At 47.7% G+C, this 18,662-nt stretch overlaps 1 protein-coding gene across 1 annotated transcript in view; it reads left to right on the forward strand.

Moving 5' to 3' along the window:
• Positions 1-18,662, forward strand: part of LOC144111876 (uncharacterized) — a 41,064-nt gene continuing 22,402 nt past the window's right edge. The window contains exons 1-5 of the mRNA XM_077644903.1: positions 1-24; positions 87-124; positions 4,543-4,667; positions 9,640-9,720; positions 10,026-10,090. Coding sequence (XP_077501029.1) covers positions 91-124; positions 4,543-4,667; positions 9,640-9,720; positions 10,026-10,090 — 305 coding nt within the window. The 5' untranslated portion in view covers positions 1-24; positions 87-90. The remainder of the gene's footprint in view (positions 25-86; positions 125-4,542; positions 4,668-9,639; positions 9,721-10,025; positions 10,091-18,662) is intronic.

An 18,662-nucleotide genomic window follows, 5' to 3' on the forward strand; every position in this document is an offset into this window, starting at 1 on the left:
CAAGAGGAAGGTCATTAAAAGACAGTAAGTCTGCTCATGGCACTTAAAAAGACCTCGGTTCTTAACACTGTACACTTTTCTTGCAGCAATATGACTGAGCAGTTGGAGGCTTCATCGAGGCAAGGTATGTGTCTTTCTTTTTTTTCCTGTTTATCGCAGGACAGTCTACCACATTTGTAACAAATGTACAAAGCGACTATAGTTGCAACAAATGTGTTTTCTCTTGTCCATGTAACTATTGATTGATTGATTTACCAATTGATTAATAGAGTGATTCATTGAGGAACACACAAGCCAGGCCATTTTTGTTATCCCTACAATCTGGGGTTGAAAATACTAATGTGTTCTGATGTCGCTGATAGGAAGATTCTGGCGTTTGTAGGTGTGGGCTGTATTTACCTGGCCCACGAAGCTCTGCCTCAGCGCAGTCTATGCGGCACTGTTCATAGACGAGTACCATTGCTGCTACAGTTGAAGGCAGATTGAAAATTATCCTATTTTTAGCTTGCCTTCCTTTCAAAATCAGCTGGCACTAGTTAGAAAATATGTAGCAGCAGCAGCGGCTTTATGCAGCAGGAGCAGCACCAGCCATCGAAGATGATAAGCGGCTGTTGTCCGGGGTGACACCACTTGCCGCTTCTAGTTGTGTCGTGGGAAGTTTCCCTGGAAGCGACAGGGAGCGGTACACTGACGCGCTGCTGCACCAAAGGTGCGATGATACCAGCACTTACTGGTTTGAAGAGGTGGGGCAGCACTACGTCGGCAAGGTGAGGCCTGGTGGCGGGAAGGCGAAAGAGAGCAGGAGGTCGACAGTGCGGTGATTTGATCGGAGAGACGTGTGATCTGGGCATGGAAGCCGTCATGAAGGCTCTGAAGGTCCACGCGGGAGGGAAGAGATGATGGTGGGGTGGGAGGCTGGGACACTGCGCCGAGAGAAATGTTGGAGTAGGAAACGTCCATGTTGGATGCCGCCAGCTCAGCGTGCTTCTCCAAAGCATACCGATAACGGCAAGCGCTGAAAGAAAAACTCACGCAGGAAGGCTTGGTTGAAGGTGGCAGCCTTGTCGCCCAGGAGCTGCTGGAGTCGCCGCAGCAACTGTGTTGGTTTGCAGTCCCCCAGTTCTTCGGAGGAGATGAGCTGCTGCAGGCGGCGATGTTCCGAGACGGCTGTTCACTTGAGCTCAGCAGCCAGCGTGTCAAATGGGGCTGAGGCGGGCGGAACTATAAGGAGGTCGCAGACTTCAGCGGCAATCTCAGGTGGTAGCGATGCAGCGGCGTGATGAAACTTCTGCGCTTGGGTGGTGATGCGGCCAATAGCAAACTAGCTTTTGACTTGAGTGAGCCAGAGTTGAGGATTGGCCGGCGAGAACTAGGGAAGGCGAAGGGACAGCACAGAGACTGCACCCTTCTTACGCTGCTGCTGCGTAATACCCTTCTCTGCTCCGTCCTTCCAACTTCTTACTGCTCGTCAAACACCAGGTCACGCATCACATTGTGACCACTGGTCCGACCACGCATGCTCGCCTGTCGCCTTGCTCCAGACCGTTAACAGATCACCCGCAACGAGTTTGAACACATGCTTGAGCTCGGCATTATCCGACCTTCATCTAGCCCTTGGGTGTCCTCTCTACACATACACATGGTACCGAACAAATCCCCAGGAGACTGGCGTCCCTGTGGTGATTACGCGCCCTCAACAACACTACCATTCCAGACCGTTATCCCTTACCTCGCATCGCGGATTTTACCACCGCTCTGCATGACGCTACAATTTCTTCTGAAATCGATCTCACCAAGGCCTACCACCAAATCCCTGTAGAACCAACCATCCGATGTACCCAAAACTGCAATCATCGCACCATTCGGCCTCTTCGAATACCTCCGCATGCCATTTGGCCTCTGTAACTCTGGCCAGACATTTAAACGCTTCGTGGACAGAGTTACAAGGTGTCTAGCTTTCTGCATGGCCTACATCGATGACCTTCTCATATTCAGCACGATACGGAGCAGCACTTGCTACACCTCCAGCAGCTTCTTCTTCAACGTCTCTCTAATTACGGCCTGATCATCAACAGAGCAAAATGTGAATTCGGCAAGTCGGAGCTCGACTTCCTTGGCCACCGTGTCAACAGCTCCGGCATCCGGCCTCTCCCATCAAAAGTCCAGGCCATTCAAGACTTTCCTCAGCCTGCCTCAATCCGCAAGCTCCGTGAATTTCTTGGCCTTATCAATTTTTACCGCCATTTCATCCCTCACTGTGCTGCACTCCTCAAACCACTGATGGACATGCTTCAAGACAAGAAAACAAACTCCACACAGCTGACATGGTCTTCAGCTGCTCTGGATTTTTTCCAGACCGCCAAAGCAAAGAAGCCGCCGGAAGTATTGCTTTTCTCGATGTTCTCGTTCTCCGCACTCCCGATGGGCTCGCCACTACCGTATACCGAAAGCCCACACATACCGGCAAGTACCTCGATTTTATATCTGCCCATCCCATAGGCCACAAATGCTCCGTCATGTCCGCTCTGTTCAAGCGAGCTGGTCGTCTATGTTCTAGTCCTGGCCTTCTCTCTTCCGAGCAGCAGAAAGTTCGCGTCGACCTTAAAATAATGGCTACCCCCGTCAGATGCTAAACAAGAACGCCGCTGTAAGGAACCTGCTCAGCCCCAGTTTGTTGGGCAACAAAAACGCGCGACTGTCCCGTATTCCCGGGGTACAAGTGAGGCTCTGACGCGAATATTTGCCAAATACGGCGTTCGAATTGCGCACGTACTGTCCAGCAAGCTGAAACAGCAGCTGTGTCACGTGAAGGACCGCCTAGAGCGCACATGTTACCCCGGCGTTGTATACAAGATCCCCTGCAAGGATTGCGATGCATCATACATTAGCGAGTCAGGTGATTTTAAAAGAAGAATAAGGGAACACAAGAATGACGCCAAGAAAGGTCGCACTTCCTCCAACGCACTTGCAGAGCATGCCCAAATGATGCAGCACACCATTGACTGGGAGAACGCCACAATCTTGGACACGAAGAAACCTTTATCTTCACGATTACTTCTCGAATCATTTTACATACAGACGACCAAGAATGCTATCAACAGGACGAGAGGGAATCTCCCCGATATCTACGCCCACTCACTGTGCAGTCAAGTCCGCTTATAAGTAGCGGCCCATTCCGCCCATCCTCTTTGTGAACAAGGGACCCGTATGGGTCTCGAAACGTCATGTGTTAAATATTTTTCTTTGGCGAGTGTATGTTTCTTGTGCTTCCAGTATGCTTCCCCCTCGCCAGACAGGATTCTGTCGAACCCTTGATTACGAAACTATCCGATTTCGCTCTCCTTGCTCATCCGCGCCCTGATGCACCCCTACGCCTCCGACTCCGGTGTTGGAGCCGTGCTCCACCAACTCGTGGATGGTTCTTGGAGGCCTCTATCTTTTTTCTCCCGCAAGTTTTCCGCTGCCGAAAGCTGCTACAGTACTTTCCGCCGTGAACTTTTTGCCATGTATATGTCCGTGCGGCATTTCAAGCACTTCCTTGAAGGTCTTCAATTCCACATCACCACCGACCACAAACCACTTATTTTTGCCATCAAATTGGGGAGCGGTAAATTCTCGCCCCGTGAAATTAGTCACCTTTGGTACGTGGCAGAACTCACGACCGACATCAGACATGTGCAAGGTCTTCACAATGCCCCGGCGGATGCTCTGTCACGTGTTACTGCTTCCCTCGCCTCCGCTGCTCCACCACTGAACCTCGACTTTGCCGCCCTTGCAAAAGTGCAGCAACATGACACGGAAGTTATGGACCTTCGCAGGAACCCACGTTCGCCGGTTTTCCGTGAAATTCTCCTCTCTTCGTGCCCTGTCCCCATCATCTGCGACACTTAGGCCAGCACTCTGTGCCCTTTGGTGCCCTCTGCCTTTCGTTGTCTTGTCTTCGACGCCCTCCGTGGCCTGTCCCATCCCGGAATTCGCGCCATGCAGCACCTTCTCACAAAACGTTACGCCTGGCCTGGCATCAACAAGGACGTGCGCACCTGGGCCCGTGCCTGCCTGGCTTGCCAGTAGTCTAAAACTCAGCGACACACAACCGCTCCCTTCGGCTCGTTCCCTGACTGGGAGAAAATTGACTGGGAGAAAATGACTGGGAGAAAATTGCTGCTTAAATGCGAGTATGTCTGAAAAGTAAAAAAAAGTATGGTCTATAAATGTGTGTGTGTGTATATATATATATTATGTATGCATGTCTTTCTCGAATCCTGTTTTTTTTTGTCTGCCACCATTATTCACCGGCTGAGTTAATTTATTGTACAGGTAACTATAAAACATTCACATTGATCTTAGAAGCACAATTTCAATCTCAAATACCACGGGCATTTTTTGTGGTTCTGCAGCTTCATTTGTGTAAAGCTGCTTGTGGATGTCATGACTGGTAGGAGCACTGGCAGGCAATTGTTGCTTTTGTGCAGCTGGGAAACGGAGTCTTTTCTTTGCACAAATGCACAAGGGATGCGGGTGTACTCTTGTTTGGACTTGCAGAGTGTGCGCCTCTGGAGAAGGCGATCATCAAATATGAAGGCACAGCTAAGCGGCTGCGCATGGATGGGGTCCAGCAAGAGCAGCAGGTGAAAGCTACCTCGGACAAACAGCGGCTCGCTGTACAGGTAGGTAGGTCCGCGTAGGACCGTCGAGGTGTTTGAGTCATTTCAGTATAAAGCCTGCTGCTACCTGTTTTGCCTGGTTGATGGTGCTTGTACATATCTGGTGAGTGATGTATTGCCACACAACACTCTGCTCAAACAAGTGTGTGTTGCACAACATTGCATAATGCTTTTTCACCGACATATTCTGCGTATCAGTTCTCATACTGCACCTGCGTAGCGAGGAACTATGGACATCTTTGGAATAAACACAAGTAATTACCGGGGCACTTAAGTCTGCTTACATGGAAGAATGCGAAAGCATGGAACTTTCTAGAACGTGGGTTTTTTCTGCGACATCAGTACGTGATTTATTTTTATTTATATTATTTTTATTATATTTTCGTTTTAAATTCAATTATGTTTAAAATTTTCTATTCTTTATTATGTTTTTTACTTCATTTATTTTACGGTTCACGTCCAGGTGCTATGTTGACGTCTATGGCTGTTTTGACATCCAGGTGCTATGTCAACGTCCGTTGCTATTGTGTTGTCGAAGTGTAATTACAATTAAGCAATTACAATTCATCAAAAAATAACCAAATGTTTCCCACAGCAAGATCTAATCACGCACTAACACAATCAAACTTTTGCACATTTATCTTCACAGAATGATATAATAATGCAGAGAAAGTTTTGATGACGCAAAACACGGGACATAAACACAGGCTATCGTGATTTAAAAATGTAATTTTTTTTGTTTAAATAATTAAGCAATTACAATTCATCAACCAAATGTTTCCCACAGCAAGATCTCATCACGCACTAACACAATCAAACTTTTGCACATTTATCTTCACAGAACGATGTAATAATGCGGAGAAAGTTTTGCTGACACGAAACACTGGATATAAAAATGGCTATCATGATTTCAAAGTGTAATTTGTGCATTTAATTAATTAACTAATTACAATTCATCAACCAAATTTTTTCCACAGCAAGATCTCATCATGCACTAACGCAACCAAACTTTTGCACATATATCTTTATAGAACGGCACAATCGTGCAGAGAAGCTATGTTGACGTCCGTGGCTGTTGTGACGTCAAAGTGTAATTCTCGCATTTAATTAATTAATTGCACCACATTGACAAAATTTTTCCCACAGCAGGATCTCATCACACACTAACATAACCAAACTTTTGCACATTTATCTTCAGAGAGCGATGTAATCGTGCAGAGAAAATTTTGCTAACAGGAAACTCTGGACATAATGCTTTCACATTACAAAGACGAGCATGAAAGGAAAATGACTGCGCAAGTGCTTGTCTCACAATTAAATTTTTACTGGAAGGCACAAACGTTCATAGCTGGAAAACAAAACAAGGGCTAGCAAAAAAAAAACAGTTATAGATGATCAGTGCGATTGATGCAGTGAAGTACATGTTAGCATTAGTGTTCCCTGCCCTGCACGTAGCTGCCGCTGGTGGGTTCATGCTGTGTGAATGGGTGACGTGATTCAGTCCGTCAATCACCATGTGACGTTCCGCACACACACTCCACTGCCCCCAATCCAATCCAACAGTCGCTGTGGGACACACCTCTCTCCCTCACTGTTCCCCATTTTGTCACTCTTCCCTACCTGTCCCTTCTCACCCTGTCTTCCCTCTCCCTCCTCTCCCCAAGAGGGAGATTCCCCCTTTCACTTTGCCACCTGCAACTCTTGCCACCCACCCTCTCTTATAGTCTTCCTTCTCTCACTTTCCCTCTCTTTGAAGTGGAAAGGACTGCCCTCTCTGCTTTTCCACTTGCCAGCCCGGGTTTTGGACAGACTTTTTCAACATGGGTGTTCAAATGCTAACGAAATAAAAAGAAATTGGCAGTTCTTTGCTTCGCTTATGTCTACTGATGCAGAAATTTCTTGTGAAGGTATCTTGCACAATATTGCATGCGAAAAAAAAATAATTGAGCAGGCTTACCTTATGCCGCATTATTTGTGAATCTTGGTGAGAGAAAACGCAAAGGTTATTTTTACTCCATCTTGCTCCTTTAATCTCTTCCCTCAAAGGTGCAGTCCACGAGACCACTCGTTATCAGACATACTGCTATCACATCTTAGCTAGTAACTACTTATAACGGGTACACACACCCGCCGCAGTGGCTCAGTGGTTATGGTGCTCGTCTGCTGACCCGAAAGACATTGGTTTGATCCGGGCTGCGGCAGTCAAATTTCGATGGAGACGAAATTCTAGAGTCCTGTGTACTTGTAATGGCAGTGGTTGACATTTCCAGAGCCCTTCACTATGGTGCCCCCATAGCCTGAGCTGCTTCGGGACGTTAAACCCCCATAAACCATAACGGATGCACAGATGTGCACTGAGCATTTCAAAGGCATTTTGAACCACATTGGTGGCGTCTTATGATCGTGCATCCCCATTCCACACACCGAATACCAAAGCCTGCCACTTTCTGCGAACTCAGAGTATGAGGCAGATGCCTACATCGATTAACTCTTCTAAGAATGAAGGTATTGACTCTTGTTTAAAACATATTGGGCACTTATCATAACATGCAACTCTGTGTGATCAACCAGAGCGGGTGAAAGCTTACGGGTGCAGCAGCTGTGTCATCTCTCGAAGGGACGAAAAAAAGAGTTGAACAAGAAAGAAAGAAGGGGGGGGGCTATGTTTGAGGGCTTCGGAATGGGGCATGTGGTATTTTGCATTTCGCCTGCATTAGAACGACCACCGAGGTTGGAAAAAGCAAAAGAAATGAAAGTGCATGAGCCTTTAGACAGCAATATATAAGGGCCACTATCACTGCCTCATGTTGATAGCAGGTTGAAAGAATCAGGAGGTGAAAAAAAAAATGATAGAACAGACATCCCACAAAACACAAGGAGGGCTACACAACATATAACAAACGTCTACAAAGGTATATGGAAATGTTTAGAAGAAATCTATTTTCAGATGGTCTGTAGACAATGAGGAAAAAAGAGGTTTTATATGCCTGCTAGTGCTCCGCTAAAAAAGATCTAGAAAACTTCTTCGCAAGAACTCGTTAAGAACATATTTAGACATTTTTATTTTTTGCAAATGGCTGCTTATATGAAGCCTGTAGACACCAGATCAGTATGCTATATATTTAGAACCCTCTAAAATCAACTAGTGGAATTTCATTAGGTTTAGTACTCATGCTTTATTTAGAGCTGCTGATTTTGTTTGCTCAGATATCTGCAGTATAGCTCGAACTGCAAAGGGTGGGCAGCTGCCCTTTGCAGCATAAATACACATGCGAATGAGGCAAGAAAACCTACTTCATCAGTCTCTGCCATAGTTTCATCAGTTCATTAGTTTCTGCCAGCGGTGTGCGTGGAGCTTGAAACCAGCATAGTCGAGAAATTGTCTCGCGCTCTACTATGTACGGTATGTCCAACGCACATTCTATATTGCTCTTATTACTCTTATTATATACTGACTTCGAAGAAGAATGCTATTTGCAACGTTCGTTGCGTGGACATTCCTGCTGCCTTAACGGCTGTGCGGAATTATCCTATGTTAATTGGCGCTGAGTCATGTACATGACTAGCTCAGTCATCACTAATCACCAAAATAAAAGACGCATAAAAATGCATATGATTGGACTTAGGTTCTGCGTGGCGTTAGTTCACATCTACCGACTGTGTATGCCAAGTACTTGGACATATATGCAAAGATATGTTTGGAACAAATTGCTGTTAAACAACTTCACTAAAACATTCCCGAGTAAACTTCTCGTCACAGAAATTTTTAAAACATTGCATAGAAAACATATATTTAGAGAAGTTTTTAAAACGTGTGTGAATAAACCTCTTTTGTCAGTATGTTTTTAAAACGTTTGTGGATAAACCTCCAATGCTGAGATGTTTTTTAAACGTTTCAATCACGAGTTAGACGTTGCTAGATGTTTGGAGTTGTTTGAAGACGTTCTATAGAAGTTATGTGTTTCGTGGGATGCACCACACCCACGTGCATTGGAGTGATGATGATAACTGGCTGGAAATTGTAATTTAAAGGCACCAAAACCACACACACACACGAGAGAAGAGAACGGGATAGAGCACCTGTCCCATTCTCTTCTCTCGTGTGTGTGTGTGTGTGGTTTTGGTGCCTTTAAATTACAATGGTCAATTGCCAACTAGCCCAACAAAAAGGTCTCTTAAGCTGGTTGGAAAATCAGATATCCCTGTGTGTTTGTCCCCAAGCCATCTCTGCAACCGACTGTGCCCTAACCGCTGAGCCACCATCAGGGGCTCAACTTGGCAGCACCAAAATATCTGTGCGGAAAGCAGCATTTTCGTATCTTTGAAGCATGAAACTGTTTGATACTCTAGCCTGGCATTGTAGCCTTGTTTCAAATCAAAGTACCCTGGCAGGCATGGACAAAAGGGTGAGGTTCATATGAGGCAAGCAGGTTGCCAGCATCCCAGCTCCAGGGATCATATGAGCAACGGCTGATACCATCACAGGAACTGTTGACGGTTTAGGGCAAAAGTAGGTATGAGTGAGTGTTGGAATTCAGAGTGAATGAGCAGAGGCACTCGCACCTGCAGCAAAGCATGGTAAATCATGTTCTCAAAGAACTACCACATGTTACAGTGTTGGCATGTACGGGCTCAGCAGGCACACACTTGGCAGGCAAGCTTTTACAAGCCATCTCCGGCATACCATGCAGCTACACTGTGGGCGCAGCTGTGGCTCATAAAGGGAGATGGCAAAAATGGAGGTAGCGAGCCTGGTGCTAATGGACTGTTGTAGTCTTATTTAGCCATTTTTAGCTAAGTAGCGCGTGATTGGTGGTAGCATGCTTACCACTATGCTTCTGCCAATCATATTTTACTCTCCAAGCTTGCTGCAATCTCTAGGTTGCAGAGCGAAAGTTTTGGTGTAGAGTAGAATGTTGTATTTGCTATCTGAAGAGAGTTGATGTGGGTTGTGCTCTTTGCACCTGCTTTGCAGCAATCCACCAAGGTCAAAATGGAGTTGAAGGAAATGAAACAACAGTGGGAGCAAGTCGAGGGTGAAGTGGAGTTCTGCAAGGTGAGCTTTTACTTCTTTTTATGTGGCGAATGCGTGTGAGGCTGCAGAAAGTAGAAGCCATACGTCACAAAGCTTAGAGAGGCGAGCAGCACATATCCGATGGGATAGCGCTGCTTTCCGCTATCGCGTCGCCTCCATGTATATGGTCTATTCATGCACTTTCGCATTGTGTTCGCTGCCAGATCTGTGTGGAAGTGGAAACCAACTACACTGAGGCTAAACATTTTGAAAGAAAAAAAAATAGGAACGCTGGGGCATGTTCAGGGATTTTGTACACTTACCCCCCTTTTTTTGTTCCTGTGCAGAATGCTATTCCGAGGTTCATAGAGCTGCTTCGTGAGGAACAAGCGCAAACAGCTACGCTGCACCGGTGAGCTTGTGTCATGTTACAAGAGTTGCACTGGATGAAATATGTCTCTAGAAGCTTGCTGGTTGCTGTCCACTCAAGGCAGAGGGCGTTCTTCTCATGCATTGGATGCAATAACGTGGTAGCGTTAGAGCAAATGTCCAGTGAAGACCTTGGGGCTACAATGAAATTCCTCATTGGTCTACAGGATTGCGACATCATTCCACCACCGTTGCATGTAGCCTGTGAGGAAAGAAAAACAGTTATGCTGAAAAGAAAAATGGCTGAGCTGGTACTCAAAGCGATGCCCCTTTCGTCTTGAGCCGGGCATGCTACCCTGCCATGGAGGAGCTTTGAGTGTGATAAAAGGAGGTCTTGTGTGAGCACCTTGCACTGCAGAGTAGGCTGCACAGCAGGCAAAAACATCCAGTTAATTAAGGTTACCAATTAGCATCGCCAGTTAATGTTGCCAACTAAGAAAGCCTTTTTGCGTATGAACAGCCGACAGCCGCTTAATGTATTGTAGTGGCACCGGCATGCGGCGGAGTACTTCGCAGCTCCAAGAGATGGCACTTAAGGAATGCGTTTTGATTATGAAGGGTGTGAAGCAGAAGAAGACTTGGAATGACAGTGCTGAGATGGGGTGAGTGATAAAGCATTGTGTTGGAGAAAGAAAAGAATATGTAGGGCCCATGTTAGCGAACTGGTGTAGAAAGAGGACCTCAGGCCATTGATGGGATCCATTAGCGCTATCGTGTCATGTCCTTAAGGCAGAGCTCAAGGGCCATTTGCAACTAAATTTTACTTTGCCTAGAATGCCTCTCAATATGTTGGGTGCATCATAAAAATAACTGTAAGAATGTTCTACACTTAGAGAATCAGCACTGGTGTTGAAAAAGCTCTATAACAGGCGATGCGTGCACCTGGTAGCGTAAGGCTGAATTGGTAGCGCGTCCCCGACTTTCCGAACGGCAACGCTATCGCGTGTTGGTTTGGACAAGAGAACAAAGAAATCAAACGAAACAAAACGAAGCCGTATTTATTCTTTAAAGGAAAAAGGCCAATAAGAAATGGAAATGAAAACAAGAAAACACACACTCAACACGCGTACAGCACTACAGAATAAAAGGAAAGAGTTCACCAGGTAGTGAGCGTCCCAGGTGAAGCGGGGATACCTTGCAGACAGGGCGAACGCGGTCAATGTAGTGCGACGCTGCTGGCAATGCGACAAAGGAAGCGGCGGAAGGGGGCCAGGTGGTAGTAGGAGCGGAGAGGAACACAGGGAGACGCCGCTGGTCTCCCGTCAACAGCCCGAAGAACTTGGCAGCTGCAGGAAAAGCATAGCCAGGTCCCGTCGACAGTGTCACAAAATGCCAGAGGCTTAAAGCAGGTTATCCAAGACTGCCTTTTGGCAACACGGACTCTCAGACCATCGGCTGCCACCTCCACACTTGCAAAGAATGCAGGAGGCTTGCGTCTGTGATCCAAGAGAGGTCACCGGCAGCATGGACCCAACGTCCGACGGCTGCCACCTCCACGCTTGAATGATCTGATCTCTACTGCGTTGCCTTCCTTTACACCTTGGCTCTCTGACATGTTAGCTCTCCGCTCCTCGTGCTCGCCGCGCTCTTTGTTGCCGTCGCCTCGTGCACACCCTTTGCATGCGCACATGCGCAACGCTGGGCTGGCACACGCAGCACTCCGCTGTCCGACGGACCACTGTCGACGCACTGCATTCGAAAATCCACGATGATTTGGTGTGCACCTGACATATGCCCACCCTTCGAAAAAGTTTTGTCGCAGAAAAAACTGCCATCGGTGCACACAACACGAATGTTTACGTGGGAAGCAGTTGATGCACGAACAGTAATGTTCACGTGATAAACTGTCAAGTTAGACGCCGCCGTAGTCACCGGACTTTACACAGGACACATGGAGGCACATGGAAACGCGCACAGAGGGAACATGTCAAACCTTATACACAGAGGGTCAAACCTTATGCATGTGACAAAAGGGAAAATAAAAATAGTACAAAATATCAGACACAAACTTTACACATGTGTATACCATAAAGGTGAATATGTACACACTGAGCAACACATAACCGGAGAACGAAAGAAGAAAAACAACCCACAAACACTACCAGGCCACATTTGCACAGGTAACAATTGCAAACACCGGATAGTAATAGTATACATTGGGTATCACTCTCCGGCAATTATAAACCACTCATGCAATCAGCGCCTATGTTTTCTGAGCCTGTCAGCCTCTTCGATTAAACAACGAAAGATGACGCTTGCACGGTCTCTTGGGACGCACGCTCTTCGTACCGCTTAAGCATATTGATGTGAAAGAGCTTCTTAGTGTGGCCCAAGTTGATCCAATTATCCACGTCACTGCCAGAAACCACGAATGGACCTCTTCACTGCATTACCAGTTTATTGTGGCTGCTCGGCAAAAGAATGAGGGCACAATCTCCAACCCTTAAATGCCGCTTCTTGCTGTTCCTATCTTAATATCTTTTCTGAGAATGTTGGGCACTCAACAGATTTTGATGTGCTGCTCTCACAGTTTGCTCGAGACGTTTTCTTAGATCGAGAACGTTTCATAGGTTGCCTTCGTGTCTTCTCCCAGCTCTTCCTTTGTCCAGAGCTCTCTGAGAACTGCGAGCGGTCCTCGAACATGTCCTCCAAATATCAACTTAAGCGGAGAAAGCCCCAGACTCGCCTGTGGTACCTCGCTATATGCGAACATCAGCGGAGCAATATAACGATCCCATGTTTTGGGCTGCTCTAGACTTAGCTTCCGCAGCATCTGCTTGAGTGTGCCGTTAAATTTCTCCACCATCCCATTGCACATCGGATGGTAAGGTGTCGTGCTGAGATGTTTCACCGCCAAGAGATAATTGAGCTCTCTCATCATTTCGGAAGTGAAATAGGAGCCCTAGTCACAAAGGATCTCTCTCGGAAAACCTATACGTTAGAACATCCTCACCAAACCTTCAGCCACGATTGCTAAAATCTATTTTTGGCAGAGCCACGGCCTCGGGATACCGCATGGCAAAATCGATGAGTGAGAATATATCTGTTCCATTTCACTGATGTGGGCGACAGTGGACCAGCAATATTGTTACGTGGCGACCCGCTGAAGAGTGAGGCGAGATGTATGATAGCAGTGAGATGGTGTTTAATGGCGGCTGCCCTAGCGCGAGTGCTCCGTCCCGCACCACTGCCAGCGTCATTGTCTTCGTGACACTACCCGAGGCTGCCGAGCGATCGTCCCGATCGTGAATCGAAGAAGATATCGACGAAGAGTTGCGCTCGATGGTGATAGGTTCACAGGACGCTACAATAGAAATGGCATGGTGGTGAAGTGCTGGCCGCCACGATGAAAGAGATTTGCGAATGAATCCTGGTCCATGAAGCTTACGGGCCGCAGGTCGCCAGGAGCCGACGGCCGAAGCCCTAAGACGCACCGAAAGGCAGGGGCAGGGGGGCTGTGTGTTCATGTGTGGACAGCGTCTCGGGCCGGTCGGGTCATGGGGTCGGGTCGCAGCGGCGGCGTCATGTCGTCGTATCTTGTGATCAAGGCAGGGGACGGGGCTTGGGTGAGCGGCGATGTCAGTTCGGGCTTGGCAGGCTGGAGCACGGCCGGCCGACGCGGATCAGGAATTCATGGCCGACGACCACGGTCGACACAGGACACTGAAGCTCCGAAACCAGGATAGGGGATGATACCCCGCACCTCACACCAAATGTTACGTGGCGACCGGCCGAAGATTGAGGCGAGATGTATGATGGCAGTGAGATGATGTTTAATGGCGGCTTCCCTAGCGCGAGCACTCCGTCCCGCGCCACTGCCAGCGTCATCGTCTTCGTGACAATATCGGCAGCGGCCCGATCAAATGGAGTGTCAATAAGAGGCATGAGTCCCAATAGAGCTTTCCCTACTTTGCCTTTCGGGCTCGTCCTTTGGCAGGAGTCGCACGAGCTGACATACCTCTTAATCTCCTCCTGCACTCCCAGCCAGTAGAATTGTTCCAGAACTCGATCTGTAGTCTTCTTAATGCCCTGGTGCCCTGCCAACGGGCTATCGTGGGCAAGCCTCAACACTTGTGATCGGCAAGACTTGGGAGAAGCACTACCTGTCGAACCTCTCTGCCAGAGGCGGTACAGCAAACCTTTTCAACAGCACATGAGTGCGAAGTGCCGTGCTTGCCATGGAACAAGTTCCCTACTTTCAACGAACACGCCTTCAATGACTCATCGTCTCTTTGCTATGCTTCTAACATTTCCTTGGTGAACCTCCTAGGACCAACGCTTAAAGCAGTATTTTCTCTCCTTCGTCCAGAAACTTCCTTTCCAGCCAACACCACTTTTCGGCCCTCGCCCTCACCATTTTTACTGGCGTCCCCGTCATTGACTATTTCAGGACATAATTTAGCAACACACCCCAATTTCTTCCAATTAATACCTGGATTTGGCGGCTCACGGGCCTGTGGTATATTTCCAATTATAACATCGTATAATGGTGTCTCCATGCACTTTACCACGGCCGTGCCAGTGAAATAAGGGAAAGCGATATAGACTTCTGCCTCGGGAACTTCCAGACTACTGCCATCAACAAGGAATACCGTAGATGTCGAGCCAGTGAGAGCTGAGTCAGAAACTAGGGCTCTCCGCACCACTACTGTATTGCTCCCCGTGTCCCGTAAAACATGTACGGGTAGGCCTCGGAGCTCACCCTCTAGTACAGGCATGTGTTTGGCGTCTGCAGGCTTTTTCCGGACAAGTCCGACCACCACCTTATCCTCAGCTTGTTCAAGCCTATCTGCAGCTGTGGACACCGTTTCGGATGCAACACACTCTGACTGAACACAACAGGACGATTTCTTCTGGTTTTTATGCTTTTTTTGAGCAGGAATTACATCATGCCCTGTTTTTCGGCAATAAACTCAATAAAGCTGCCTTGGCTTAGACAGACAGTCGGCAGCCTTGTGTCCCTGTCGGTTACAAATGAGGCACCTCCCTGACTGTCTCTTTGATGGAACATCCTTTTCCCTCGGGACGCCCACCTTGAACAATTCATTGAACGAAGACAAATTTCTTTGCCGCTCGCCCTCTGGAAAGTTGTCTGCTGCCTCAGCCATTTTGTCCAGTGTCTTGCACTCTCTTTCTCGAAAGAAAACTGACAGACGACTATGACAGTTCCTCATGAACTGTTCGGCCACCATCAAGTCACGTAAATCATCGTACGTTATGGCCGTTCCCGACATCTCGACCCATCGATCGAAAAGACTGAGCAAACGTGCTGCGTATTGCTTGCCTGTTTCTTTATCAAGCGGCTTACTTTCAAGAAACCTTTTGCGATAACCTTCTGCTGTAAACTGAAAATGTTGGAGCAAGGCTAGTTTTGGCTTATCATAATTCATTGAATCTGCTGGGGACAGTCGACCGAGCACACGGAGAGCTTCCCCAGTCAAAGACATACTGAGTGCTGTAGCCCATTTTTCCTTGGGCCAGCTGTGCCCTTCTGCGATTCGCTCAAAACGTTAGAGGTATGCATCCAAATCATCCCTGCGATTGTCGAAAGGCGGGATCAATGTGTGTGGACTAACCGCTGCTGAGGGCCCCTGTGCGGATTCTTGATTACTCCCTCCTGCTTCTGTGAGCCTTAATTGGAGCTGCAATCTACGCTCTTCAGCTTCTGCTAGCAACTCTGCATTCTCACGTTCGGCTTGTGCTTTGCGCTCCTCAGCCTCTGCTTGCACCTTGGCATGCTCGCCTTCGGCTGCTCGTGTAGCGTGTTCCTTTTCCTGCTCAGCGGCAACCCACGAGCACAGCTCGGCGTCTTTCAACCCCAACTCTTTGCCTAATTCAATTAATTCCTTTAGCGTGCTCATCGTTTCCTTATTAAAAAAAATTCATCAATATAAGTTAAACGGCTTCGTCCTGTCGCAGACGCCAATTGTCGAGAATTGGTAGCGCGTCCCCGACTTTCCGAAGGGGAGCTCTATCACATGCAAGTTCGAACAAGAGAACAAAGAGATCAAACAAAACAAAAACGAAGCCGAAGGAAAAGAGCCAATAAGAAACGGAAACGAAAACAAGAAAACGAACACTCAACATGCGTACAACACTACAGAATAAAAGGAAAGAGTTCATCAGGTACTGAGCGTCCCAGGTGAAGCGGGGATGCCTTGCCGACAGGGCGAACACTGGTCGATGTAGTGCGACGCGTCACTGGCGATGCCTCAAAGGAAGCGGCAGAAGGGAGCCAAGGGGTAGTAGGAGCGGAGAGGAACACAGGGAGATGCCGCTGGTCTCCCGTCAACAGCCCAAAAAGCTTGGCAGCCGCAGGAAACACGTAGCCAGGTCCTATCGACAGTGTCACGAAATGCCAGAGGCTTAAAGCAGGCTATCCAAGTGTGCCTTTCGGCAACACAGACCCTCAGTCCATCGGCTGCCACCTCCGCACTTGCAAAGAACGCAGGAGGCTTGTGTCGCTGATCCAAGGGAGGTCACCGGCAGCACGGACCCAACGTCTGACAGCCGCCACTTCCACACTTGAATGACCCGATCTCCACTGCGCTGCCTTCCTTTACAGTAAACCTCAGTTCTCTGACACGTCAGCTCTCCACTCCTCATGCTCGCCACGCTCTTTGTCGCCTCGCGCACACCCTTCGCACACGCACACGCGCAACGCTGGGCTGGCACGCGCAACGCTCCGCTGTCCGACGCACTACTGTCAACACACCGGATTTGAAAATCCACGATGATTTGGTGTGCACCTCACAATGGCACAGTCAGGGACATGATGAAGGTATTGACCACTGAGAACCTTCCTCAAGCCGTGCCCAATCACATGAATATATTACGGACGGCATGAAAGGCTTGTGGCTGGAAATAAGGCTTGAGCCTCATTGGCAGCCCTGCTGTGGTACTGTACAAGAGTGTTTCAAAATTTTAGGAGCAGTTACATTGCTAAAACACTGGTAGACATCGAGGCACGAACACGCCTGCTGCCTTCCAATGCTCATGCTGCATGCATTTCCAAAGTATCGAAAACAGCTAACGTTGTCCGGCATACGGCGGTCCCCTTTATTTCACAAAGCGTTCTGGTGAGTTTCTTGCCTGGATGGGTCAAAATGAATATAAAACCCACATCACCTATTGCATTTTCAGCCAAAAAAAGACAGTTTTTGCAAAGGCTCTGCTAGCAGAGCAGACATCTGAAACAAAAGGCGGTCTCTGCTTGCGTGTGTCCGTACGCAGTGCTGGAAATTCTTGCGATCAGCATTTGCATCGCTAATTGTACATGCTTGGAATGCATGTCCCCTCCCTGCGCTTTGTATGGGAAGCAGTTAGCTTCCGAAATGCCCCCGAACTGCTGGCCCTAGCAGCCCCTCTTTAGACCGAGTGGTACGTTTTTATGTTATTTTCAGCACTTGATAATGGTGGCCTTTTCTGTTCTCAAATTTTGGTTTGAAAAATGATTATTTTTGCGAAATATTTCTAATGTATTTGCCAAAAGTAACCGGGCAACGACGGTTTGTTTCTTAGCTGCATAGTGAAGCACTCATGGCAGCCCTCAAGCTCTGAATGTGTGTAATGTAAAATGAATGCTTGTACTCACTTTGTGACACTTTTTAGTTTTTAAGGCTGCTGTAAAGGCTCCCTTATACAGTTTAGAAGCAAAAACCTGTTACAATTGTTTTCATTTACGAAGACTCCATAAAGTATGTCACAATTTCCATGCACGTGGGATTATTGAAGTACACACGTCTTCCTTTCGGTGTGTCATCGGCACCAGCGTTGTTCCAAAGGGAGATGGAGAACCTTTTCCGGGGGCTGCCACATGTTGTAGTATATTTCGATGACATCCATTTCACTGGCTCGAATGATGTAGAGCACCTTCGCAACCTCAGGGATGTCCTTTCTCAACTCCGTGGTGTTGGCCTTAAGTTGAAGCTCGACAAGTGCCATTTTTTCGTCGAACAAGTTGAATACCTTGGGCACATCATAAGCAAACAAGGGCTGTCTCCAAGTTTGAGCAAAAGTATCTGCCATCCTTCTTGCACCTGCACCCTGTGACGTCAAGGAACTCCAAAGTTTTTTAGGACTTGTGAACTTTTACAGTCGTTTTCTACCAAACCTTTCCGGACGCCTCCATCCTCTGCATTTGCTTTTCATGAACGAGAAGAAATGGGTGTGGGAAAAGGAGCAAGAAAACACATTCAGTGGAGTGAAGCAGTTAAAAGCATCAGCTCCAGTCCTAGTGCATTTTGACCCAAAAAAACCATTGTGTCTCAGTTCTGATGCCTCTACGTATGGGAATGGCGCAGTTTTGGCACACCGAGAATCTGATGGTCGAGAACTGCTCATTGCTTTTGCTTCCAGATGTTTGTCTCGTGAAGAGCTGTGCAGCCTGCCAATCTTACCTGCGTACACCGCAACGCATTCAGCATACACCATGGCCATTTCCTCAGAGGACCTGGTCAAGGCTTCACATAGACTTTGGGGGCCCATTCATTGGTCATACTTTCCTGGTCATTGTTGACGCCTACTCAGAATGGGTTGAAGTTTTCCCAGTGAGT

Source organism: Amblyomma americanum, unplaced genomic scaffold, assembly GCF_052857255.1.
Source record: "Amblyomma americanum isolate KBUSLIRL-KWMA unplaced genomic scaffold, ASM5285725v1 scaffold_12, whole genome shotgun sequence".
In the NCBI taxonomy this organism is placed as follows: domain Eukaryota; kingdom Metazoa; phylum Arthropoda; class Arachnida; order Ixodida; family Ixodidae; genus Amblyomma; species Amblyomma americanum.